At 40.1% G+C, this 27,361-nt stretch overlaps 1 protein-coding gene across 1 annotated transcript in view; it reads left to right on the top strand.

Moving 5' to 3' along the window:
• LG09H8orf48 (linkage group 09 C8orf48 homolog) overlaps positions 1-23,135 on the top strand; it is a 72,514-nt gene extending 49,379 nt beyond the window's left edge. The window contains exons 4-6 of the mRNA XM_073599460.1: positions 15,959-16,185; positions 21,078-21,230; positions 21,632-23,135. Of these exons, the coding sequence (XP_073455561.1) occupies positions 15,959-16,185; positions 21,078-21,230; positions 21,632-21,733 (482 nt within the window). The 3' untranslated portion in view covers positions 21,734-23,135. The remainder of the gene's footprint in view (positions 1-15,958; positions 16,186-21,077; positions 21,231-21,631) is intronic.
• The last annotated feature ends 4,226 nt before the right edge of the window (positions 23,136-27,361 follow it).

Genomic DNA, 27,361 nt, shown 5'->3' with positions numbered 1-27,361 from the left:
CTTAGCACTCCCTCCTCCTTCACAGAGTTTCGATTTAGCACTGTTTAAACATTAAAAGAAATTGTAGGTGTAAAAAGAATATTCTTTATTTCTGTACTTAAGCCGCCCCTTCCGTTCTTTAACAGGATAGCACCAGAGAATTATTGCCTAGTAGAGGATTTAAAAATGAACAAAAAACTACCTGATGTATATCAGCTTGACCCCCGGAAGATTTACCCCCCTTCAATAACAAGGCCATTTCTTGCGATAAGGCACTGTGTTATTTTAACTGACATTTGCGTAGTCGTGCGAACCCAAATAAAATTTTATGTAATTTTTTCCCCACAAATAAAGCTTTCTTTTGGTGGTATTTGATCACCACTGCGTTTCTTATTTTTTGCGCTATGAACAAAAAAAGGCAGACAATTTTGAAAAAAAACAATTTTTTACTTTGGTATAAAACATATCCAATAAAAGAATTAAAAAAATCTAATTTCTTCATAAATTTAGGCCAATATGTATTCTGCTACATATTTTTGGTAAAAAACAATCCTAATAAGCGTATATTACTTGATTTACGTAAACGTTATAGTGTCTACAAACTATGGTATATATTTATGGAATTATTATTATTATTTTTTATGCTAGTAATGAAGGCAATTGGCGACTTATAGCAGGACTGTGAAATTGCGGTAGACTATCGGACGCTAGCTGACACTTTGCAAGAACTAGTGACACTAATACAGTGATGAGTGCTAAAAATATGCACTGTCACGGTACTAATGACATTGGCTGGGAAGGGTTAAACATCTAGGGCGATCAAAGGGTTAACTGTGTGCCTAGCCAGGGTTTTTGTGTACACAGTGTGCTGCTTTCATTAGGGGAAGATATTGATTCTAGTCCCTGCTTTGCCGAGAAACAGGATTTACCCTTCCCCCCTGTCAGGACTGAGATAAGCCTTGTTTACATAGGCATATCTCAGTTCTCCGTATTTTTCTAGTGTTCAGGGGATGCCGGAGGACATCGAGTCCCCGGGACTCACCGATCAGCTTCTGCTGTGAATCACCACAGCAGAAGTGGCTCGCCGGCGGCACCCACGCCCCCTGATAACGGAATTGCAGAATTCTGCCCACAGCTGCCGCCCTGTAGCAGTTAAAGTGCTATAGGACAGTCAGCAAGTGGATACTTATGCTGTAAGTTGGTTTTTACGGGGGAAATAATAATGGAGAAACAGCAGGGACGCTCTATACCCACACACCAAACCCACTATGACCTAAAACTTCACTTTTATTCATATCTGTCTAAAATTCATAATGTAGAAAATGAAAGGAAGTCATACAGATGCCAAGTGTATAACCTTATAGGGCAATGCAGAATTAATGCAAAAATACAAAATAATGGAACAGATATACAACTGCCTTAATTATAAGGAGATAACAACCAGATGCAAGTATGTCTTTAGCTGCCATTGGTCAATCTTCCTGTCTGAGTGGAGATGTGTATAGGGTAGGGTCAGTATCCTGGCAACATACCACAACTCAAAGGCATAGATTGATACTGAGGTTTACTGTGGTTACTTAACCACTTCAATACAGGGCACTTTCCCCCCTTCCTGCCCAGGACATTTTTCAGATTTCAGCTCTGTCGCACTTTAAATGACAATTGCGTGGTCATACAACACTGTAACCAAACTAAATTTTTAGAATTTTCTTCCCACAAATAGAGCTTTCTTTGGTGGTATTTGATCACCACTGGGTTTTTTTTGCTAAACAAACTAAAAAAGATCAAAATTTTTGAACAAAAAAGCTTCTTTCTCATACATCACGGGACACAGAGCCTCAGTAATCACTGATGGGTTATAGGGTATCTCTAGGTGATTGGACACTGGTCACACCCTAGACAGGAAGTTCAACCCCCTATATAACCCCTCTCCTCAGTTTTTTCACCAGTGTCTTAGGTGTTGGTCACGAATAAGATGTGCTGTGCTGAGCTCCAAAGGAATATCCTATACTGGGGCAAGCCATGCAACCGGATCCATTCAAAGTGCTTTTTCAGGCCAAATTGGATGGTACCCGGGCCTCGTGTCTGAAGAAACGAGGTTTTACCTGTAACGCTTCTCTTTTTAGAGAGCTGGACCCCGGGATCCAGTATTTGTTTTTTTCAGCCATATCCCTGGCGGGGTGCTTTATGGGGCCAGAACTGCGGATCCTCCTATTCAACGGGGCCCCAGTCTCTGAAGGTTTTTCAAACGGAGCCCACCATGAGAGGTGAAGATTGGGTCTGTATAACAGAACCCTGTGGCTGGATAAGGTAAGGGAGACTCCTCAGGAATTTTTTAATTCTAGTAGGGTTTCTCCTTTAAGTAAATGTATGCTATGCCTATTGTCGCCACTGGGGGCTGTCAAGAGCACATACCTTTTCATGCTTGTTCTGTCTGTCTCAGTGTCCACGCTGTACGCTCCTCCAGCCAGGCTCCAGGTAGGATGGGTTGGGGGGTTCTCTCCTCTCTCCCATGGTTAGGGGGGCCGGGGTGGCCTGAGCAAACAGCAGTAGTATACCACACCACCCGCCACCGCTGCCGCTACTGCCATTTTCGGCACTTTTCCATCCACCGGCCCTTCTCTCTCCTCCACCCCAGCCTCCCCTCCATGCTTGTCCTGAGGATCGGAGCCTCGGCTCGCGCAGGAAAGCACACGTGCTTACCCAGGACCCTCAAGCAGAGGAACTCTGGGAAAAAGGATAGGAATCCCTCTCAGGGGGTCGGGATGAGACTGATGATTCCTCTTCTGAGGAATCAAGTGGAGAAGGGCCCTCTTCAGCTTCTCAGGATGAGAAGGTGTTAGTGCAGATTCTTGCTGGATTGGTCCACTCCACATTTAAGTTGCCTGAGTCATCTGAGTCAGTTAAAGAACCCTCCTCTTCTTTGGGTTCACTGAAGCCTCCTCAAACAACACATGCTTTTCCTGTTCATAGTTTACTAGAAAAGCTCATTTATTCTGAGTGGGATCACCCACATAAACATTTTTTTTCGCCTAAAAAGTTTTCAACACTTTTATCCTATGGAGGAAAGATTTAGAAAAATGTGGGGTATACCGGCAGTTGATGCCACCATTTCCTCCGTAAATAAAAGTCTGACTTGTCCTGTCAACAATGTTCAGATGCTTAGGGATCCAACTGATAAAAAAATGGAATTCCTGTTAAAAAATATTTTTTCCTTAGCAGGTTCAGTAGCTCAACCTGCAGTGGCAGCAATCGGAGTCTGTCAATACTTGAGAGACCATGTTAAACAGGTCCTCAACGTTTTACCTGAACAGCAAGCCCAGGGGTTGGCCAACCTTTCAGCGGCTTTATGTTTTGCTATTGACGCAATCAGAGATTCTATTATCCAAACCTCTCGCCTTTCGCTTGGGTTGGTGCATATACGTAAAATCTTATGGTTGAAAAATTGGTCAGCCGAATCACCATGTAAGAAGCTTCTGGCTGTATTTCCATTTCATGGTGCAAGGCTGTTTGGAGAGGATTTGGACAATTATATCCAAAAAATCTCTAGTGGGAAAAGCACACTCTTAAGAGTTAAGAAAAAGGAGTAAGCGTCCCTCTTTTAAACGGGCTCTTTCCCCAGTGCCAGGAGCATCAGCCTCCAGGCAGTCATGACAGCCTCCTCCGTCAGGCTCAAGAAATACATTTCAGAGACGACCCCAGGGACAAAAGAAGTCCTGGGGGAAGAAGCCTACTAGACAAGACGCTAAAGCCTCTTTATGAAGGAGCGCCCCCGCTCGCTCGGGTGGGGGGGGAAGACTACTACAGTTCTCAAAGCTCTGGCAGGAAGATTTCCAGGACAGATGGGTTATCTCCACGGTAACTCTAGGTTACAAACTGGAATTCCGAGCATTCCCCTCTCCTCGTTTCTTCAGCTCAAATGTCCCCAGAGATCCAGAGAAAAAGCAGTCTCTCCTTCTAGTGTTGGAGCCACTATTGTCGCAAAAGGTCATCGTGGTGTTTCCCACGGAAGAGCAGGGATTGGGGTTTTATTCAAACCTCTTCACGGTTTCAAAACCAAATGGGGATGTCAGACCCATTCTGGATCTAAAGGATCTAAACCGATTCCTAAAGATTCGATCCTTTCGCATGGAATCAATTCGATCAGTAGTCTCTATCCTACAAGGAGGAGAACTTCTGGCGTCAATAGACATCAAGGGTGCGTACCTGCATGTACCCATTTTCCCTGCTCATCAAAAGTACTTGCATTTCGAAGTAGAAAAACGCCACTTTCAGTTTATAGCCCTGCCTTTCGGGCTAGCCACTGCACCTCGGGTGTTTGGCTCCTCCTCTGGCCAGATTAAGGGCCCAAAGTATAACTGTCATAGCATACCTAGACGACCTCCTCTTGATAGACCGGTCGGTAGCCTGCCTGGACCAGAACTTGGTCACCACAGTCAACTACTTGGAATACCTAAACCAAAAAGAAAAAGAAATTGCGCTAGGTGCTAAGTATAAATGATAATAAAAACTGAAATAGGGGACCGTGAAGGAAGTCCTGCAGCTAAAACACAATAACCCTAATACAAGGGCACATAGAATATACAGAAAGAACAGTGTAGCGCTGGACCAGTGAAGAAGAACACATATGTTGATATATGTAAATATACCAGAACCCACAAAATTATCATGAGTCAATAAGTAATACTAAACTATAATCAGTGTAACGCTGGTTTAAAGTGATACAATGCACATATATAATAAGGACACGTGAATTATTCACCCAAAACTTGTATCATCATAAATAATAAAATTTATATAACTGATAATCCTTATAAACGTGAGTCCATACCCTAAAGGGTGTATACAAAGAAAAAAGTGCAAAATAGAAAATAAAGTTCATAAGTGTCCCAAACAAGAGGATGAATCCAAAAAAATCCAAAAAAGGCTATTGCAGGGTTCAGGATTGCATGATCCACCTTTAGTGCAGCCCACCACCAGATGGTAAAATTAAAGGCTTACCAGAAAGCCTGCGACCGCCCTCTCAGGGGGGTCAGTACAGGCTTAGTAGTGGAAAATATCCGAAGATGATGTATTTCCTGAACTGTTCTCCTGCTCTCCTCACCAAACAAATGGTCCTCAGCAACGGGGACTCCAATGTGGAAAAGGTGCTCCCATGGATTCCTTCAATACTCCTGATGCACGAAGAGTAATCTCAGAGAATTCTTGGACTGTGGTTCATTCCTTATTGGTTAGTTCAGTTCAACGTTTTAGTAAGGGAAGCTGGAGATAAATACTGCTGTGCTGTCTTCTGACTAACCCATCTGGAAACAACTGCTCAAATTCGCAAAAACTGATGTTTTGTTCGTGTTGCCAGAAGGTCCCAATAGAGGACAGGCAGCATCAAAGTCTACCATTTCAAAATGGATTCGACAAATGATTATTCAAGCTTACGGTTTGAAACAGAAAATTCCACCTTTTCAAATCAAGGCACACTCCACAAGGGCTATTAGTGCTTCTTGGGCGGTGCATCACCGGGCCTCTATGGCTCAAATCTGCAAGGCCGCAACCTGGTCTTCAGTCCGTACATTCACTAGATTTTATCAGGTGGATGTGGGAAGGCATGAGGATATCGCCTTTGGGCGTAGTGTGCTGCAGGCAGCGGTACGAGGTCCTCAGGTCTGATTACACCCTACCTTGTGTGGTCCCCTCCCCTCAAATAGCATTGCTCTGGGACATCCCATCAGTAATTACTGAGGCTCTGTGTCCCGTGATGTACGAGAAAGAAAATTGGATTTTTATAACAGCTTACCTGTAAAATCCTTTTCTTTTGAGGTACAGAGGTCCCAACCCTCTTCTAATACACTTATATTGCTTTGCTACAAAACTGAGGTATCCCCAGTAAGGGGAGGGGTTATATAGGGGATTGAACTTCCTGTCTAGGGTGTGACCAGTGTCCAATCACCTAGTGATTACTGAGGCTCTGTGTCCCGCGATGTACCTCAAAAGAAAAGGATTTTACAGGTAAGCTGTTATAAAAATCCTATTTTTTCTTGGCTTCTGTTATAAAATTTTGTTTTCTCCTTCACTGACAGGCACTGATGAGGTGGCACTGATGAGAAGGCACTAATATGTAGAATTGATGGGCACTGATATGCAGCACTGATGGGCACCGATAGGCTACACTAATATGCAGCACTGATAGGCAGCACTGATGGGCACTGATAAGCGGCACTGATGGGCACTAATGGATGGTACTGATGGGCACTGATAGGCAGCACTAATGGGCACTGATAGGCGGTATTGATGGGCACTAATCGATGGCATTGATAGGCAGCACTGATAAGGAGGTACTGACAGGCATTACTGATGAGCATCTGTGAAGGGCACTGACAGGTGTTACTGAAGGGCACTGATTGGCACTTTGGGCACTAATTGGCGATTTGGGTGGTCACTGACTTGCAGCTGATGGGCACTGATTGGCATTTTGGTGGGCACTTCTGATGGGGGCTGCGCTGATAATCAATGTGCTGATTATCAGTGCACACTCCCCTCTCACAGGAGAGCCTCTGATCAACTCCCTGTCAACACAAACCGAGGAAAGCCGATTACCGGCACTTCCTGGTTCACGCTGTGATCAGCTGTGATTGGTCACAGCTGATCACGTGGTAAAGAGCCTCCGTCAGAGGCTCTTTACCTTGATTGGAGATGCGGTGTGTCAGTGTAACACACTACCGATCACCGCGTTGCGCAGTCAGGATAATTGAACTACTTCCTGGCCGTCATTTTGCTATAGGCCAGGCGGGAAGTGGTTAAAGTCTCAGCTGCCTATCAAAGTCAAATATATCACAGTACCCTTCCAGCCTCGAAAAATAATACACTTCTATGAATCCACTATCTCCCCCAGTCCACAAAAATCTCCCTTTCCCTCTTACAACTAAACCCACATTGCCCCAAAAAAATCTAAGTGTCCATAATGAAAAGTAAAGAAAAAGAAATAAAAACCACAAAAATCCCTTAACCCAACATGTTTCGCCTCAAAACGCGACTTTATCGGGGGTGTACAGTGCAAAAGTGTTTAAGAAAAGCACATGTCAAAATCAATTTTTGATTGGTCTGACCCTACCCCTATACACTTCTCCATTCAGACAGTAAGGTTAACCGACAGCAGCTAAAGACATACTTGCCATTTGGTTGTTATCTCCCTACAATGAAGGTATTTGTATATCTGTTCCATTACTTTGTATTTTTGCACTAATTCCATATTACTTTTATAAGGTTATACCCCTGGCATCCTTATGGCTTCCTTTCGTTTTCTACATTGAGTTTTAGACCGTTTGAATAAAAGTGAAGTTTTAGGTCATGGTGAGTTTGGTGTGTGGGTATAGATTACCCATCTTGTTTCTCCATTAGTAGAGGAATTCACATTGACTGTTGGGAGGGAAGGATATTCTGTTCAGGTTATGTAGATGTTAGCCTGCACCTGGAGGCTTCTTGGGTGCAAGAATGGTTTACGATTTTTGTGATACCAAGCAGAAGTTATGGTTTCTTTACCTCCAGCATGTCCTCCAAATCCTGAAGCAGTAGAGCACTGCCACAAGAACACGTTAGCTTTACATGTTTGACTATTGGTATGATTTTTATACTGTGGAATGGTGTGTTTACTCTATGCTACATGCATTAGGATTTATTTTGTCCATAAAGTTTCACATCTGTTCTAAAACATTTTCCTTAAAAAGTAACTCCACTTTCGTTGGGAAAAAAAATAGCAAATAAAGAAAAAATAATATAGCACATATAATTGCGACACTAATCATATTGTAATTGAATGTTATTAAAAATGACCTTTCCTTTTCAATCTGCAGTCACTGTAATTTTCTGAGAATGCATTACAATATGGCTACATGGAATTGTTCTGTACACAGAGTGTGTACTGACCACTCCCCAGAAACATTTCCTGCTTGTGTGATTGGCTCACCAATTTTCCCAGAAATCTGCCCAAGATACAAGTCAGATTTCAGGCATCCCCTGCAACAAAAATGTTGTTTTTGGAGAGATACTTTCAATAGGAGCACGTCTAATGGGATGCAGGCCCAGCATATTTCCTCATTAGTGCCCTGCAGCTGCACACCTGACGGTTAATCATGAAACCACTCTCATTAGGCCCACTCAGTACAAAGGCACAGACAAACACACATGGATTACTTCAGATTAAAAAAGGTAGGAATCTGCAACAAAGGTTGTTATAATCCTTGCAATGTACATAGATCACCCAGAGGGGAATGTTTTTTTCTCAACAAAAGTGGAGTTGCGCTTTAAAGCGGAGTTCCACCCAAAAGTTAAACCTCCGCTTTAAGCACTCCTCGCCCCCTTACATTCCACATTTGTATGTAATTTTTTTTGGGGGGGCGGGTACCTTGTTTTGACAGGTACCCAGCTCCCACTTCCGCTCTCGCTGCCTAGGCAACTCTTGCTCCCCCCCTCCCTCCCTGCAATCTTCTGAGACATGTCACAGGTCCCAGAGGATTGCCCGGCCACTGAGAAGGTGCAGCGTGACCCGCGCATGTGCAGTGCACACCCAGCTGTGAAGCTGCAAGCTGTCACAGCCGGGTGCCCACACTTGCAATGCCAGCGCCGCAGAGAGGGAGAGGAGCGAAGCTTCGGGTGGCCACATCGCTGGACCGTGGGACAGGTGAGAGTCTGTTTATTAAAAGTCAGCAGCTACACTTTTTGTAGCTACTGACTTTTAATAAACTTAAAAACAACTGGAACACCGCTTTAAGAATGTTGGGGTTACCCTGGTGCTTCCACGCAAATGAGGCAATTTTTTGCCTTTTTTTCTGGTTAGCAGTGGGTTCTGCCTTGAGCTAGTCATAGAGCAATGCCTACCCTAGAGCTTCTCCCAATATATTGACTCTTCTAGTAAACTTGACATGAATGCCTATTCCTTTTTGGAAGCCTAACCCTCCCTTAAATGTAACCCCTTGTTAGCATATTTACCTCCAGGATCCTGTGTGTCTAAAGATTCCATTGTACTTAATCAACATTTCTATCCAATGTGTTTCTACAACCCCAATTCCAAAAAAGTGTAAAATCTACTTAAAAATAGAATGCAATGATTTGCAAATCTCATAAACCCAGATTTTACTCACAATAGAAAATAGAAAACATATCAAATGTTTAAATTGAGAAAATATTCTATTTTAATAAAAAAAAAGTACCGTATATACTCGAGTATAAGTCGAGATTTTCAGCCCTTTTTTTTTGGGCTGAAAGTGCCCCCCTCGACTTATACTCGAGTCACCGCCGTCATGATCAGCGTGTCATGCAGGCAGACAGCGGCCAGCTTTTGCTGAGTGTTCTGCCTATCACAGATGAGGAGGAGGCGTGGCTTTTGAACAGTGGAATGGCCGCCGAACCGATTATCACACGCTGATCACCACAGGGAGGATGGAGATCGCCACAGGGAGGTTGCACAGGACACAGGTAGGCTGCACAGGGACACAGGACACATACACATGTACAGGACACATACACATGCACAGGACACATACACGTGTACAGGACACAGGACACAGGACACATACACATGTACAGGACACATGCACAGGATACAGGTAGGCTGCACAGGACACAGGGAGGTATGTAGCTGCAGATGGGCATTGTTGACCCTTTTTCCACTTACAGTAGCTGCTGCATTTCTCACTCTCGTCTTATACTCGGGTGAATACGTTTTTCCCATTTTTTTGTAGTAAATTAGGGGCCTCGACTTATACTCGGGTCGACTTATACTCGAGTATATACGGGTAAAGTAATTTTAATATTAATGGCAGAAACACATTTTTAAAAAGTTGGGACAGGGCAAGAAAAAGCTGGCAAAGTAAGTGGTACTAACAAGGAAGAGCTGGAAGAACATTTTGCAACTAATTAGGTTAACTAGCAACAGGGCATTACCATGACTGGGTATAAAAAGAGCATCTTACAGAGTCAGAGCATCTCAGAAGTAAAGATGGGCAGAGTTTCACCAATCTGCATATAAAAATGAACAATTTCAGCATAATGTTCTAAGTAAAATTGCTAAGACTTTAAATATATCATCATCTACAGTACATAATATCGTTAAAAGATTCCAAGAATCTGGGGAAATCTCTGCAAGGGACAAGGCTGGTATGCATAATGCCCATAATCTTTTGGTCCTCAGATGGCACTGCACTGGCAGTAAAAACAGGCATGATTCTGTGATAGACATCACTGTATCGCCGCAGGAATACTTCCAAAAATCACTGTCTGTGAACTCTGTTTGCTGTACCATTCTCAATTGCAAGTTAAACCTCTAAGAAGAAGCCATATCTGAACATATTCTAGAAATTCCATTTTCTTCTCTGGGCCAAAGCTCATTTAAAATGGAAAACTGTTATGTGGTCAGACTAATCAAAATTTCTTTTTGGCAACCATAAGCGCTGAGTTCTGTGGACTGAAGAGGAGAGGGACCTTCTCCCTGTTACCAATGCTCAGTTCATCTCTGGTGGTATGGGGGTGCATTAGTGCGTATGGAATTGGGCAGCTTGCACATTTGGAAAGGCACCATCAGTGCTGAGGGATATATCCAGGTTTTAGAGCCTCATAAGCTCCCATCCAGATGACGCCTTTTTTTCAGGGAAGGCCTTGCATATCTCAAGGACAATGCTAAACCGCATACTGCATCTATGACAATGGCATAGCTTTGTAGTATGTCCAGGTGCATAACTGGCCTGCCTGCAGCCCAGACCTTTCACCATCTGAAAATATTTGGGGCATTTGGAAACGAAAAATACAACAAAGAAGACCCAGAACTGTTGTGCAGTTAACATCCAATCTCGGGCAAGAATGGGACACCATTCTTCTCCAGCAACTGGTCTCCTCAGTTCCCAGACATTTACAGAGTGTTGTTAAAAGAAGAGGGTTGCTATACCATGGTACCTTATTTTTCTCTTCAAATGATACATTTTCTCCATTCAATCGTTTCTGTTTCATTGTTTTTTATTAAAGTTTTCACAAAAACAAAGTATGAATATATCCATATGTAAGTACAGCTGTCAAACATTATATTACTCTATAAAGATTTCCATAGATTAGAATGGCATGACCTAGATTAGAATTAACAATTCAATTTCAGTGAATAGATTGTTTCAAACCACTATCTAGTGTCGAATACAGGGCGGGCAGTGGAACACCCCCCCCCCCCAGACACCCCATCTGGGAGCAAACTGTGTCCAGGGAGCAGGTATCCCCCACACCCTTGCTTCTGGGTTGCCAAAACACTTACTTGTTTTCACTAAAACTTCACTTCCATTAGTCTACAGTGTAGGTGCATAAGGATATAACTCAGAGGAGAATTAACAAACAGGATGTAAGGCAGGATAATGCATAATGCGGCATTCAATCATTTCATATGCTTTCTGTTTTCTATTGTGAATAAAATATGGGTCTCCTGAGATTTCCAAATCACTGCATTGTGTTTGTTTGTAGATTCTACACAGTGTCCCAACGTTTTTGGAACTGATGCTGTACGAAAGGATTATAACCACTAGGCCAGGCTTGTGAGGAAGTGGTCTTTGTTCCCATTAACTTGGGTAGGTACCTCCCCATGTTGTTGGCATGTGGCCTGGTATGGTTCAAGAAGGAGAGCATGCTCCTTTCCACTCCTTTGCTGGCCTACCAGGCTCAGATAAGGGTCTGGTATGGATTTTTGGGGATCCCATGCTCTTTTTTTTTTTTTTTTTTTTACATAAGGCCCCCCTTAAAATTCACAATTGACCTGAAGGGCCCACACTATTTTTTTTTTTTAACACTGTCTTCTTTTCCTTTGTTTACATTCAACTGTCATCTGGAAATCTGGCTGTTAGCTTAATGAACTGGGTGGGGATAAGTCACCTATTGTTAAGATGCTAGTTGGTGCCAGCTTCCTGACAACCAGTAGCCCAGAGCTGGATCTGTCGCATTATCAGTAGTACTATCACTGCTTTTTCACTGACCTCAAAGCTATGATTTTTGCATTTTTGGGCAGGGAATGCGTGCCCTCCTGCCCAGCTGTTCTGTGATTCATCACAACACATGCCGATCACCGAGTCCTAGCCAATGATTTACCGCTGACACCCGGTAATCGAGCTTCCCTGAACACAACTCTGTGAATATAAACAATACAGAGCCATGTTCAGTGAAAGGGGATCTCGTTTGTTCCCTGCTAAGCAGGAAATGAAAACAACTAGTTCCCCGGTAAAAGCAGCACACAGTAGGCACACATTTAACCCTGTGATCACCCTAGATGTTAACCCCTTCCTGCCAAGTGTCAGTACATTGACAGTGCAAATTATTAGCACTGATCACTGTAATAATGTCAGTGGCAGTCCCCCCCCTCCCCCCAGCATCCATGTCAGATTGCACACCGCACTATTACTTTCACACAAACCAATCAATATACATTTATTGGGATTTTTTTTCTTTTAACCAAAATCATGTAGCAGAATACATTTTGGCCAAATATTTATTAGGAATTTTTGTTTATTTTTTATGGGATATGTTTTATAGCAAAAAAGTTAAAAGTATTGTTTCTTTTTTTTCAAAATTGTTGGCCTTTTTTTCATTTTTATAGTAAAAAAATAAAAAACCCAGACGTAATCAAATACCACCCAAAAAAAAGCTCTATTTGTGTGGGGAAAAAAAATGATATAAAAATTGTTACCTGTAGTAAATTGACATTTCAAAGGTTACATTTGATATTTCATACAAAACATAAATATTGCACACGATAAACATTAGTGAATTGACCACAGGCTTACACTCCAATAATGGTAAAAAAAAAACAGTTTACATTTAGCGGGGCTGGCTGTGATTAGGCATGGCTTTGTTCAGCCAATCTAAGGGCTCTTTCACACAGGCGGACTCTGTGGGTGAATCTGTCTGTTGATCCCCACTGAGCAGGCAGATGACAGGTCTCTGTCCAGTCCGATTATGCAGAGCAGACATGAACACAGCCCGCTTTCCTCTATGGGCAGTTGGATGTCAACAGACCCCTGTCCGTTGACATCAGACTGTCATCCAATCCAATCTGCCAGACGGATGGGGAATGGATTCCCCATCCATCTGTTTTTAGCGGAGAGGATCGGATGTTGGTGGGTGTAAATGGACACATGTCCATTTACATCTGCCTCTCCAATAGAGGGCAATGGATGGTCCAGTTGGGTCCACCTAAAAAACTGACAGGTGGTCCACCCATGTGAAAAGGGCCTTATTATTTTCTCATATTATATTACTCAAACAACTTTTATCATACATTTTGCTCTAAAGTGGAACTGTACTGAGATATTAACGTAAAACTGTTTTAACAGTCTTGCTGGATGGTTTAAAAAAATACAGAGGAGAGATACTGTACCTTTTTTGGGATTTCGCTCCATTGCAATTTTTAAACAAAAAACAGGCTGTTTGTTGAGGGAGAAGATCAGACTTTAGACTGATATACACCATCAGCAGAAATCATCTGGCCAAAGGTCAAGGCTTTTGGTTTTGTGACAAGTACTGGAAGAAGTGTTGGGGTAGTTGTCTCATTAAGAGCAAGGAAATATCCAGGTTAGTAAGTGTACTGGTCTGATAGTATACTTAACCTTAAATTATACTCTAAATCAGTAATATGTAGAAGCTGATCTCCTGTCCTTTAAAGAATACGTGCACCTTTTTAGTTACATTAAAAGTAATCTATAGTATGGTAGCTGTTGGGTCCCCTTTTTTTATTTTTTAGTTGATACGTTTTTAAACTGTGTATATCTTCTTTTTTTTTTTTTTTTTAACTATTTATGTAAAATCTGTTTTTAATAAACTGTTAATACAGCCACGACAATGAATACAGAGAAATTTGAGTTTCCAAAAGAGAACATTGCAGAAGCTGCTTACCTTTTAAGCTCTCCATCTGAAAAAAACTACAGTATATTGAATATTAACCTGACTAAACATATTTTTAAAACATTGAAAAAAATAATTTTTAAATTTGTATTAGCCTTGCCCATAATAAGGTAAAAATAAGTGAAGATATGTTTTAAAAGAAAGCACTATATATTTCCTAAATTAAGCAAATTTTTTATTATAGATTTTCATCTGTAATTACTGTTTGCTGCAGTCCACAGTTGTACTGGGATCATCAAAGGCCTTGCCAGTTTGGATTTCCTTTAATTTTCTGATAAACTTCTTTATGTACCAGTTTTTCTCCATATAGCATTAGTTAAAGAAGGCATCTAGACCATCCCAGTAGATACATGGGTATGCTTCCTAGGTTGAGTCATGAGTATGAATATCTCAGGGGTTGCAGGCGATATATTTTTTTTATTATAAACAATTCAGCCTCTTTTTTGTGTTTTTTTTTTTTTTTTTTTTTTTCTTTTTGTGCAATAATCCAGACATTTAATGAAGTTGAATGCTGTACAGACGTTAGAACTTTAAAGTGGTATTATACCACAAAATAAAAATGTATTATATTACAGCTCACCAATTCTTAGATGCGGTGGTTTAACCGCTTGCCGACCGGCTCACGCCGATATACGTTGGCAGAAGGGCACGTACAGGCAGATTAACGTACCTGTACGATGCCCTTTAAGAAGCAGCGTGCCCACTGCGACCTCCGTGAGTGTGATCGCGGGTCCTGTGGCCCCGATGTCCGTGGGGATACCCGCGATCGTCTCACAGACAGGAAGAATGGCGAAATGCTGATGTAAACAAGCATTTCCCCGTTCTGCCTAGTAACAGGACACTGATCACAGCTCGCTGTAATCGGGAGCGGTGATCAGTGTCGTATCACACATAGCCCATCCCCCCACAGTTAGAATCACTCCCTAGGACACACTTAGCCCCTACAGCACCACCTAGTGGTTAACCCCTTCACTGCCAGTCACATTTACACAGTAATCAATGCATTTTTAATTGCACTGATCGCTGTATAAATGTGAATGTCCCAAAATCACACCAAAAGTGTCTGATCTGTCCGCCATAATGCCGCAGTCACGATAAAAATCACTGATCGCCGCCATTACTAGTAAAAAGAAAATATTAATAAAAATGCCATAAAACTATCCCCTATTTTGTAGAGGCTATAACTTTTGCGCAAACCAATCAATAAACGCTTATTGCAAATTTTTTTTTTTTTTTTACCAAAAATATGTGGAAGAATACGTATCGGCCTAAATTGAGGAAAAAAATGTTTTTTTTATATATTTTTGGGGGATATTTATTATAGCAAAAAGTGAAAAATAATGCGTTTTTTTTTCAAAATTGTCAATTTTTTTGTTTATAGCGCAAAAAATAAAAACTGCAGAGGTGTTCAAATACCACCAAAAGAAAGCTCTATTTGTGGGGAAAAAAGGACGTCAATTTTGTTTGGGAGCCACGTCGCACAACCGAGCAATTGTCATTTAAAGCGACGCAGTGCCGAATCGCAAAAAGTGCTCTGGTCTTTGGGCAGCCAAATGGTCCGGGGCTTAAGTGGTTAGGAATTAATAAACTGTATAATGTAGAATTTTATGTCTTTGGGATTAATACTGCTTTAAGGCTTTAATCACATATGAGTATTAACACAATGCTCACCTTTTATTTTGTATGTGAAAATTACACAATGGGGGTTATTTACGAAAGGCAAATCCACTTTGCACTACAAGTGCAAAGTACAAGTGCAAAGTGCACTTAAAATTGCATTGGAAGTGCAGTCGCTGTTGATCCGAGGCGGACATGCAAGGAAAATAAAACACAGCATTTTAGCTTGCACATGATTGGATAATAAAATCAGCAGAGCTTCCCCCTCGTTTCAAAACTACCCCTCAGATCTACAGTGACTGCACTTCCAAGTGTACTTTCAGTGCCATTTCAAGTGCACTTTGCACTTGTAGTGCAAAGTGGATTTGCCTTTCGTAAATAACCCCCATTGTTTCAAGTTGTATGGCTAATAGATTTTAGTTACATGAAGTACGTGTTATCTTTTCAGTTTTTCGGCCAAATTATACAGAGACAGAGAGTTCTTCATTGCTGTTGCTGTCTTATTGTTCTAAGAAGATACAGCATCTGCATCAACAGCCAACATTAACCCAAGAAAAAAAGCCACATCCAGGACAACAACACTGGAGTTCAACAGATAGGCATCCTTCATGTTACATCCCTAGTGCGATAATGAACAGACTACAAATGCAGAATGTCAATGAAACTATGAAACAGGTATATAATGATTGTGTGGGTGAGGCACGGCCGTCTTGTGTTTGACAGAAGATATAAGGGTGATTAAAAGTGAACATTCGGTGTCACTTTACACAAATGCACTGTTTTTAATGTATGAGCAATCAGTAGTATACAGTAAATAGTACTACCATCATTTGTACTGTGTGCAAGTATTTTACAGTATTGCACACCATGTTTATGAAAAGAAAAAAAATGGCCATGGGGGGGGGGGTTATTTACCAAAACTGGACACCAGATTCTGAGTGCTCCAATTTTATTAAATCTTCCCCACTGTGGGTGTAAAATATATTTTGATCTTAAGTAAACATTTCAGTTATTTTAACTCCTTAGTGATGGAAGGTAAAACAAATGTCAATTCCTGAACACAATTTTGCAAATCTGTTAGGAAAACTGTACATGAGTTTGCGCTACTTTGTGTATCCTGGTGGATTATACCTAGGTTTTTTTCAGGACAAATTGGGCTTTAATTTGGTGGTAAATGGTAGCAGATCTCACCTGATTTTTATTATTATTATTGAAGAAAAACTGGCCCAAATTAGTAAAAAAAAATCTTTTTCTTTTTTTTTTTTTTTAAATTCGCGGTATATTTCTTGCTGTTACCATAATATACCACGAAAGAACAGCCCAAAGTAAATTCTTCTGCTCCTGACCATCACAGCGATACCACAAAAGTTAGTTGTTGTTTGTACCCATAGTAGGGTGCATGTATTGCTTTTTTTTATCCTACCTAAAACTCACCGACACCAACTGACACTGACAATAATTTAAAAAAAATCCTTTTTAAAAAAAAAAATCCTACCCCGACCTTGAACTTTGACTCTTACCTTGACCCCAACACTAACCCTGGCACTGACCTAGATCAAACCTTGATCTTGCTATTTTTTCCTTTTTTTTAACACACTTTTGTTTATTTACATCTTCATATCCTGCAAGAAGAGAAAGATGCACTGTATCTTTCTCTCCATTCAGAAGAGAAAGTAAACACATGGGGGGGGCTGCACAGTGACTGATCACTGTGATAGCCAATCAGAGGCTAGCAGGTGACCCAGAATCCGGAGTCTCGGGTCCCGATCATTGGTATCAGATCTGGAAGTGTGCTGTGCAGCATACTCCCAACACAAAGACAAGTACACAAATATGCGGCCTCACGGATAAAGGCCCAATTCAGTGAGGCCACATATCTGCTTACAGTCAGCGGGAAGGGGTCAACCTTCTAAAAGAAAAGTCCTGCCTAAGAGCAGTCACTATTGGTGATGCTTGTGTCACTATTGCTTGTGTTATGTAGAAAAGCCTCTTGTGTCCATTCTCTGATCCATGTTTTACTTTATCAGTAAGAACCTTGTCCTTAGTAACAAAGTGTGGATCTTAGTCCCGCAGAGTGGTGGCTAAGACCCACAGTGATTGTCTCCTTATCTAATGAGTGTTAGTTCAGTGGGCAACAAGAGCACTATGATTTAACAGGAGCATTGAGTAGCAAAGTAACATCAGTTTGTTGCATATAAGTTTTTATTTGGCTATTACAGGCACTTTGTTCTCTTTCAGAGGGTTTTATGTGATTCTGGTGAAAGCCAGCCTTGCTACTTCTAGAGTAATCTTTGTGGACACGTTCAAGTCATATCTTGTTTTCTTTTTGATGAATTTTGGTTTAATAACTCTTATTTACCTCTGAATAATTATTTCAAACCTCGTTTCAAGTAATAAAATCTACAGGTATCTATGACAATTATTGCAGTGTATAGAACCTTTCATAAATCTAACCTAGACAACTTTGTCAAAAACTTGCCAGCAGTTTTACATTGAGCAATTGTTCACGCTATATTTACCCATTACATCTTATGATTATATTTTCAAATATAACAGCATTACTATGTTTATATAACACACATTTTGTGTTTGGGTACCCCTTTACCTTGTTATCAGCACAGGCTTTCCCAGCTAACTACAGTTTGTAGACCATCTAGCACAACTACACAAAACATGCTGAATTTGAAAGGAGGCATCGGAGCACCTTCAGTAATTTGTTTCAGTACAAATTGATCAATAGATTTGATTGATACTGCGACTGCAGAATAGTATTAATATACCACTGATCACCAAAATCAAAGCAATAGGTTTTGGATTTCCAATTTGCACCCCTGTATTCAGCCTCCTAGACTATACTGCTAGCTTCTCATTATGATAGGTTTAGGTTTCCTCAAAAGCCAGAAGTCAAAAGGAAGTGGTGCCTAAGATGTTAGTGATGTCCGCAGAACCCCAAACTGTGTGGAGAGGATGGATAAGCTGTACTAAACATATTGACATCCTTATTTTCCCCAGCTTCTGCAAGTTGGTTAAAAAAACAGTAAGATTTAAATGTCATGTCTGTGCTAGGCAGCCAGAGAAGGTAGTACTCTACCAAAGAACGACACCCCTTAAAGTGGAACTTGACCCCCCCATACTGTCCCCTCGCCCTTATCTATATTGCTTGGTTATCTTCAAAACTCATACTCGCCTGCAAAGCAGATCCAGATTTTTCTCAGTGCGATCCACTGTTGAGGTGACAGCCTGTGTCCAGTGTCGCCATCTTGATCCTTTTTCAGCTGGTTGCCTCTTCTGAGTTTAGGCAGCCAGCTCCCGAAGACATGCTGGGCCCGCCCTCTGAATGCTCTGTTTGTCTGGTCCTGCAGTCTGCTGGGATTCATGACATGAGTATCCCAGGAGGCTTTAGGACCAGGGACACATCATTCCATTCTAGGCCAGAATAACAGCAAGGCACAGGACAAAGTTTAAAAAAAAACAAAAAAAAAAAAAAACAGCATTTGTGATTGTGGAGGTGTTAAACAGAACAAGCTCCCTTTTTCACTTACAAGGTTTCTTCAGTTAAGTACTTTTCTATTTTGTTGTTGCTTTTGTCTGCTTTGTAATACCCTTTTGTAAAAGCAAATTCTTGCACCATTTCTTTTCTTTAAAATGATATATAAAAATTGCTATGATGAATATCTTAATGCTATAATGAGAATTTAAAGAAGTTTGCCTCTGTGAAGAGCTACCAAAGTGGTATAACACAATGTTGCAGCTACTGCCAGTGTGTTTGAAGCGTTCACTTCACAATATACCTGCCCCAATGATCACTCTGAGTCTGATGGCACTTAGATTGTTGCCCAGTGAACTGGTAAATCTCTGTACACAGGGTGAGGCTGACTGCATTATTCATCACAGTGCCAGGTTCATGACTAGGAAGACTTGGTCATATTAGAGAGTCTATGGGGTTCATGCCACCCTATTGCCGAATAGCTTAGCTCTACTGAAGTGTAGGCATTAAACGAGGCCTGCTGTGCGATAGCAGTGGTAAGTTAAAAATGCTGATTTCACTTCTGCTTAAAGAGGAACTGCAGTCAATTTGTAATAAAAACTTCTCTGCCATTCTGAAGCTTCCCTCCAACCACTTTGCATATTCTTTTATATATACTGTGATTCTGTTCTTGCCAAATATGCTGCAGAATTTTCCCTCCACTGAGTCTGGCTGCATCCAAAATGTTTTACTATCCAAAGGTAAAACAACAAGGGGAGATGGAAAGATGGATAGATGGAAAGTTGAAAAAAATGACTAAAGTTCCGCTTTAAGTTTACTTCAAGTTTATTTTTACATTACCCCTTACAACATCTGTCTCCTAATTCTGTGGATGCTTACTATTGGCTGGAGAAGAACCATGATGGTAAATTCTGGGTTTGGGGACCTATGGATTTGCAGAATGAGTTTACTGAGGTTATTTTCTCAAAATGAATGTGTGGAATTTCCCTAATTGCAAACATTTCACTTGTATAAAGTGTGTAAAACCACAAAGCGCTGTGATAATTAATTAAGATAAAGCTCCAAAGATCAAAAACAATTATATAAATAAATCAATTTAGTGAGGCTGCTATCAAAAGAAGTGTTCAGAATCACTAAAAATGAATAAATAAAAAGTATGTTTGAAGCGCTTCACTATGTGATCAATAATAAATAGATAAATAATTAAATAATATAACCCACGTACACAATTCATTAAACGAATCCAGATACTGTGCAAAAAGTGCAGTTAAAATTCGTGACCACATGTGTAAAAAACTAATAAATACCTAGTATCACAAAGTGCACAAATAAACTATTAAATACTGTTAAATCAAATGTTTGGCCACTCTATTAATATAATCGGTAAATAAGTGAAGAGATAACTCAGACAGCCAAGTCCAAACAGGGAATTAATCTAGTCCCAGTATTAAAAAGTTCTGCAATAGCTCTACAATTGCTTAATTGGAGTACTCCCTTGTCAATCTTGAACGACAATGTCATTTAGCTCCAACCGCATCAAATGTAGTAATCACCATCAGAAATCATATGTAAAGCAGATAAAAAAAGAAAGAAATTTCATTGCGCAATGCTCCATATAAAAGGCACACCAGCAAACATGCTATGAGATCCATTCACGTGCGCCCAATAATAGAAAGGCATATGCAGATGTATTAAGCAGTCAGCCGCCACGGACGAGAGCAGGGTCGCTGCAGTACACAGTCAGATACTGACAGTCTGCCCAGTGCGTCCTAGGCTCCTCCCACGCGTTGCATCACGATCATGTGACTTTTTCAAGGATCTTGTATAAAGCTATCTAAGTAACCCAAAAACTGGCACATACATCATTTTACTTTCCAGAGTTCCCTGAGAACTCCTGATCCTGGATAACTCTGTAAGCAGTAGGAGCTCTTATTCAGAATCCAAAAGGCACGCATTTTGGAGCTGGGATGAGGGTTGACACAAGCATTCCTAAATTGGAGTCAAACTGGGAGAATAATTCTTTTCTTTGGCGAGCTGGCTCATTGGGGCATTCAATTTTTTTATTCTTTTATTTATTTAGGTCATACAGGCTAAGATGCATGACCCAGCCTGCTGTCCAGATTGTATCCATAAACAGGCAGAGCTGGCCCAAAGTCAGTTTGTCAGGATGAGAAGCACTAAACTGGAAGCTGATTTGATAAAAATGAAATTGGAGGAATATCCTTACAAAAAAGTAAGATTATATTTGTGTAAATGTGTGTATAGATTTAATAATGGCCATATGCTTAAAACACTTGAGCTTGCCTGACTTCTTTTTTGATTGCTTTTCTTTTCTACTGGGGAGTGAGGTCATCAGCCAAACAAGAGTAAATCTAATATAGAGAGTGATACTTATTGAATTATTAGTGTGTGTCGCGCATTAGTATAATATGTCATTGAAGAGAACTGCTTAAAGGTTGAAAAGGGTGTGAGACATATTAGAGTACTGTACATAAGAATGCATTTATAGTTTGTAAATATCTGTGTATGTAGCTGTGTTTTATTTCTTACATATTGTTGCTGTGCAAGTCATCTATTCTAGTTTAATGTGGTGTCCTTAGATATACTAATGATGCTCTTTTATTACCCTCACAGGATCTGATAACTTGCATTGGAGAAATTCACCAAACCCTGCCCAAACCCTCAGATGGTCGCAGTGCCATCTGGCAGAGACTGTGCACTACTGTTAGGACATAACCTTATCTGTGTCCTTTTGCTTTTCTTGGATTTTTTCAGTACAGTTTTTTGTGTTTTTCTCTATTTGTAAATTGGGATATAGAAGGAAATTACTGAAGTTTATGTAGTAAGAGCTTGGTGAATCACCACCGATTCAATTCTGCTAAAATTCTTCTTTTTGTTTGGGTGTCCAGATGCGAACCATAGCTACCAACCATTCGGCATGCAGATCTAAAACCCCTGTTGAATTTTTTGGGCTTATACATGTCCTGAAGATGGTGGAGCTACAGAATAGTGGTTTGCAGGATGCAGAACGCTGTGACATTTTACCAACTGAAATTGTGTTTGTCATATCAAAATATATACCCAAAAAAGTGTAATGCTAAAACAGGAAAAAAAACACATATGAAAACCAGTATTAAAGTGCAAAAGTGACAACCAAAATGCACTTTGCTAATAGAAGCATAGTTGTAACAAACTTGTATAGCAGGTTACTCAGTGAAAGTGCCCGTACATGTGTTCTGTGCGGAGGCAAAAAAAAAAAGACTGTTATTGGGCTATTTTCTGTGCTGGTGAAATGTTTTTCATTGACTTAAAACACAAAATATCATATTTGGCCATTATATGCCCCTAAGTATAGGAATACAAATAGGAATTCTTACAAAACGTAGGGCTATCTATTGACCAAATGCTGAATTTTCCATTTGAAACCATTGATAAACATTTGACCAGCACAGGAAATAACCTAATAACATTCAATTTTTTTGCCCCATTCGTGTAGAATTCGCTACTCCTTTAGTGAATACTGCCTTAGTAATTCTGTAATATCAGAAGAAAATTTGGGAGAATACAGGCATTCATTATATGATAAATGATCTGAAGATTTTTTGAGTCCTTTGAACACCTACATCTTGAACGCTTAGTGGTCCAACTTATATTGGCTCACTTCATACTGGACCTCACAGTCTATAAATGCTCCTGAAGTATTGGACTGTACTCTAGGACTATATACTCTTTGAGTGTTTAGCATTTCAAGCTATACTGGTGTTGCCTGATGTATACAATTACGTAGATGGAGCTTACAGTTCACTGGATGTACGTGGTCATGACGTAACATATGACACCTATGAAGATACCCTTGAGCTGCTACATGGGATTTTATTTACAGCTATTACTATATTTGCAATACATGGAACAACATATACAGTAGGAATCTAATTTCATCTGTTCATGTGTTTTTTTGTTTTTTTTTTATTGTTCATGTTATATAGGTAATCTGAAGTAAGTAATGTTTTTGTTGTGGCCATAGTGATACATGGCTAATGTGGATTTGTTCTACATACTTTTATATATGTGTGTGTGTGTATTATTGTATATTTGTCCAGGGGTCAGTTGGCTAATAAAGTTATATATTTTTAACATATTAAGTTAGTTTGGATATTTATAGTTGGTTGATTTTTTTGTTTCATTCTTGGAGAGATACCCAAAGCTCTTCTTTTTCATTGCTTTTACCATTTTTGCTCTGGAGCCAGGGTTTGTCTCTCCCATTTTGTTGTTCATTTTCTTCCCCAGGGTTTGCGTTTGCCTCTTCTTAGATACAGTTTAAGTGTAATCTGTAGGCGATAGCTCACACTGATACCATTATATTGCATAATTTACAAAAGACCAAACCAACATAATTCACTTGTCATTTTGTTCTTTTTATTTTGAATCAATCATAAGATAAATTGAAGGTTATGCTCATACCGTAGCTTTCAGCGAACCTTATTGTGAAGAACAAAGGCATTAACATAATTACTCAGCGCTGTATTTATTGAAACACTCTGTAATATTCTGACACTACAATGTCTCAAAATGACTGGCTGATTATTTTCTCGCTGACTTGTTAAAACATTCAGGGTTAATAGCCCTCATTTTCTTTGACTTAGCATGTTTTCTTCACACAAGCAGAACGTACAGTAAACAAAGCCTTTAAAATGAAAGCTGCATAATACACTATTTATTAGAAAAGTATTTTTTTAAGTCAAGTTGTTTCTGAAATGTATTGTAAAACACCTACACTCAGAATAAATTCAGTAATTTTATAGACCATTACTACCTATACAGCCTACACAAGTAGGTAGGTACTGCTGCACTAGTAAGGGGCATTGTGACAAAAACAATAATGCATTTTCAATTAAAGGTAACATTCTCCCAAAAATGTTAATTCAAAGAAACCTATTATGAATGAAATATCAGGCCCATCATTGCTTAATTTGTGAAGATGCTAATTGCCTGGCTTTCTCTACTTTAAAAACTTTTTTGGGTCCATCACCTGGAACAGGTAGGGTAATGGGTTTCTTTTCATTTTCTATGTGATTGCTTGCAAATTCAACCACATGCTTTCTTTTTATATCTCTCAAAAAAAATTGCAGTTGTGAGCTATCATTATCACAAATCCATGCTCCATATGACTTCTGAGACCATTACAAGGCAAATTTATTATGTAATGCGCCCACAGTATATAATAGTGTAGTTGGCGAGTGCAGCTGGGAGAGATTGGCATAGCTTTTCAGAAAAATTTCCCCACTGACATTTCCAGGGAGTCATTAGAAGCCCATAGGCAATTAAATCCAAGGATGATACCAGAAGCAGAAATGTTGGTGCTGGTCTTTTTCAAACCTAAACCTTGAAGTGGTAGTGAACCTTAGACATGATGAACAAAGTATATCACACTCTAGTGTGTGCTAACCTGAAGCCAAAGCACCAAGTATGGTCTTCTCTCTCTGCTATCTGCATGTCTCGCTCCTAATATATTAAGCTAACACCACAGCCTCTCAGGAGACAGCCGCCCCCCCCCCCCCCTCCAATCAGCTAGCAATTTTCACGGAGCTCTGTGATCTAGTTATGCAGTGTGTGTGTGATGTCAGATTCCCACCCCCTGCTTTTTGCTGCTGAGAGATGCTGTGTAAAATGTGTATTATGGAAGACTGTAGAGAAGAGGGGGGCTGCAGATAAACAAGTGCAACTTATATAGGAGGCTTTGTTTCACCTCTGTGTATCATCTGAAGCTAAATACTTTACTGGGTATATGCACTGTAAAGGTTTACAACCACTTAATAAAAATGTAGCCAGCATATGGCATTTTATACAACACTGCAAAGTGCCGTAATCTCGTGTAGTACTTTATTAGAAATGCATATATGTGTGGGGGCACATGTACCTCAAACACACTTTAGGTAATAAATAGTCTTCAAATTAGCATGTCATAATGATACTTTTTTTTAAGTGCAAAAAAAGGGTTTATTGGGTTTTTAGAAATAAACAAGAGGTTACATAAGCAAGCTTGTCAATCACCCACACAGGGGCTAGAAAATGGGTGCACATTACCAATGAACAAGAAGGATCATGATTATACTAACCAAAGTGAAAATAGGGGATAGTACTAAAAAATAGACGATGCAAAAAAATGCCATGTCCCCAAAATCGACATGTCGTCACCAGAGGGGAGGCTCTTCTCCTGCAACCCCCCCCCCCCCATAGGAGGCGAAAGCGTGAACAGGAATAGTGGGGAACTCAGACTTGAGAGCCCCACAGGGAGAAATAAGACAATCGGACAAGGCCCAAACAGGGCGATTGGAGTGAGGGGAACTCAGAGGAGATCCATGGTTCCAAAATTTGTGAGTAATTTTTAAATCTTTTTAATAAACCATGATATCTTTGATGCTGCACCATGATAGTCTCCCTATTTTTTCCATGCATTTTTGGTGATTGGAGTCTCTCCATTTCAAGTGATACAATAAATCATGCCAGTGGTCTCAAGATACCTGTAAAATTTGTACCCAGTTACTGGGACAAGCGTTTTTAGACCTTACCATTGTGCAGGTCTAATTGGGGCCAGAGTGTTAGGTGGTGGAGCACTGTTTTTATGCAAAATTATTTTCTGCATATTTTACTTTGCGCACTTATGCACGATGGACACTTATTGGGAAATTGCACATGCCTTCTTGTCTATGTAATATTTTTATACGTTTTATGGGCCATTTTCACTTTATAGTGTGTCATAGCTTACACGTATGGTTTGTTTTTTTTGTTTTTTTTTTTCATATTGTTTTTTCATTTATAAGAGTCCTATCACTTTTTTTTGTTTTTAATCCACTTAATGCCATTGTAGTATTGTTGTGGTTGCGCTGCACTTTATTTGAGTTTTTATTTCTATTGGTGACATCTTAGTGCTAGGCTGCATCACTTGTGATTACAAATGTTTTGGAGAAGCACAGGGTATTTTTTTGATTTGTTAATTGGATTTCACCAGTTTAAAGAGGACAGCACTATTAAACATGGTTTCTAATTGGTTGCTGTAGTCAGCCTGTGATTGAAGGAAAGAAAATTTGTTAATGTATGGCCTGCCTAAGGCTCACGATACATGATACAGTCCGACCATATGATCTGTGTATGAGCAACCTTAGATCTACCAAAACTATAATATGAGGACCTGTTCAGCACCTAATCTATCCTAATCAATTTACATCCAATCAGGCAGCTATTGCACTGCATTGCACTAATTAGATTGTACAGCATGTTGCTGCCATCAATTCCAAAATATTTTTTTTTTTTTATGGTACATTTTCTCAGGTTAGACATTTGATATGTTTCTATTGTATATAAAATATGAGTTTTTATAAGATTTGAAAATCATTGCATTCTATTTTTACGTAGAGATTTTACACACCATCGCAGCTTTGTGTTGTGCAATAAGATAACGTATGTGGTGAATCTAAAGCCTTCCTTCGCAATCAACCGTGCAAGTGTGGTTATGCCTTGATTGATTTGTCCAGTTATTTGTTTTGTAAGTTAGCGCATATCTAAATACAAAAACAGTTATATATTGCACTTTTACTAAGATGTTGTGGCTCCATTGGTTTTCTTTTTTAAGCTTTTTTTTCTTTATTATCCCCTGGCAATCCTACCAGTAAAGCCTTGTACACACAATCGGAATTTCGGCAGGGAATTGTGTGATGTGTTGGCTGGCAGGCTAGTAAATTTTCGGCGGACAACTGTCTGTTGTCAGATTTTCGTATCGTGTGTACACAAGTCCGTCACACAAAAGTCCAAAGTACAAACATGCATGCTCGGAATCAATGCTCACCAAACACGACATTAGCAGAAGGTGCCCAAAGAGTGGCGCTTAAGAGCTGAAATTCCACGTAGTGGGTCACTACGTTTGTGTTTGTTGGCCGACAATTGTGTGCCGTTAGTATGCAAGACAAAATCCAGGCACATGCCTTTCGGACAAAAGTCTGCCGCTTTGTCTGCCGTAAATCCGATCGTGAGTACGAGGCTTTACACTCTTCCTGTCCTAGAGTGACTATGTTCACTCACTACATTGTATCTCTGGAGGAGTGGCATTGTCACTTTAGGCTGCTCCCCTTGCTTGGACTACAACCCCCCCTCCTCCTCCATTACTTAGAGGGTGTTGCTTTGTAGCTTTGCTAGGAAAGCAGATAACATAGTTAGATATGTTCGTTCAGCATGAAGGAAGGTTTAATGTCATTGTAATTCTGGCAAAATCAACAGGTATTTTTCTGTATGTGTTCTTGGCCTGATAAAAGAAAACTAATGCAGCCTCCAAATCTAAGGACTGATAAGCTGAAATAGATTACATTTTTG

This window comes from Aquarana catesbeiana, linkage group LG09, assembly GCF_042186555.1.
Source record: "Aquarana catesbeiana isolate 2022-GZ linkage group LG09, ASM4218655v1, whole genome shotgun sequence".
Taxonomy (NCBI): Eukaryota; Metazoa; Chordata; class Amphibia; order Anura; family Ranidae; genus Aquarana; species Aquarana catesbeiana.
The sequence above is the reverse complement of the archived record's forward strand: the minus strand, read 5'-3'. Positions and strand labels throughout refer to the sequence as shown.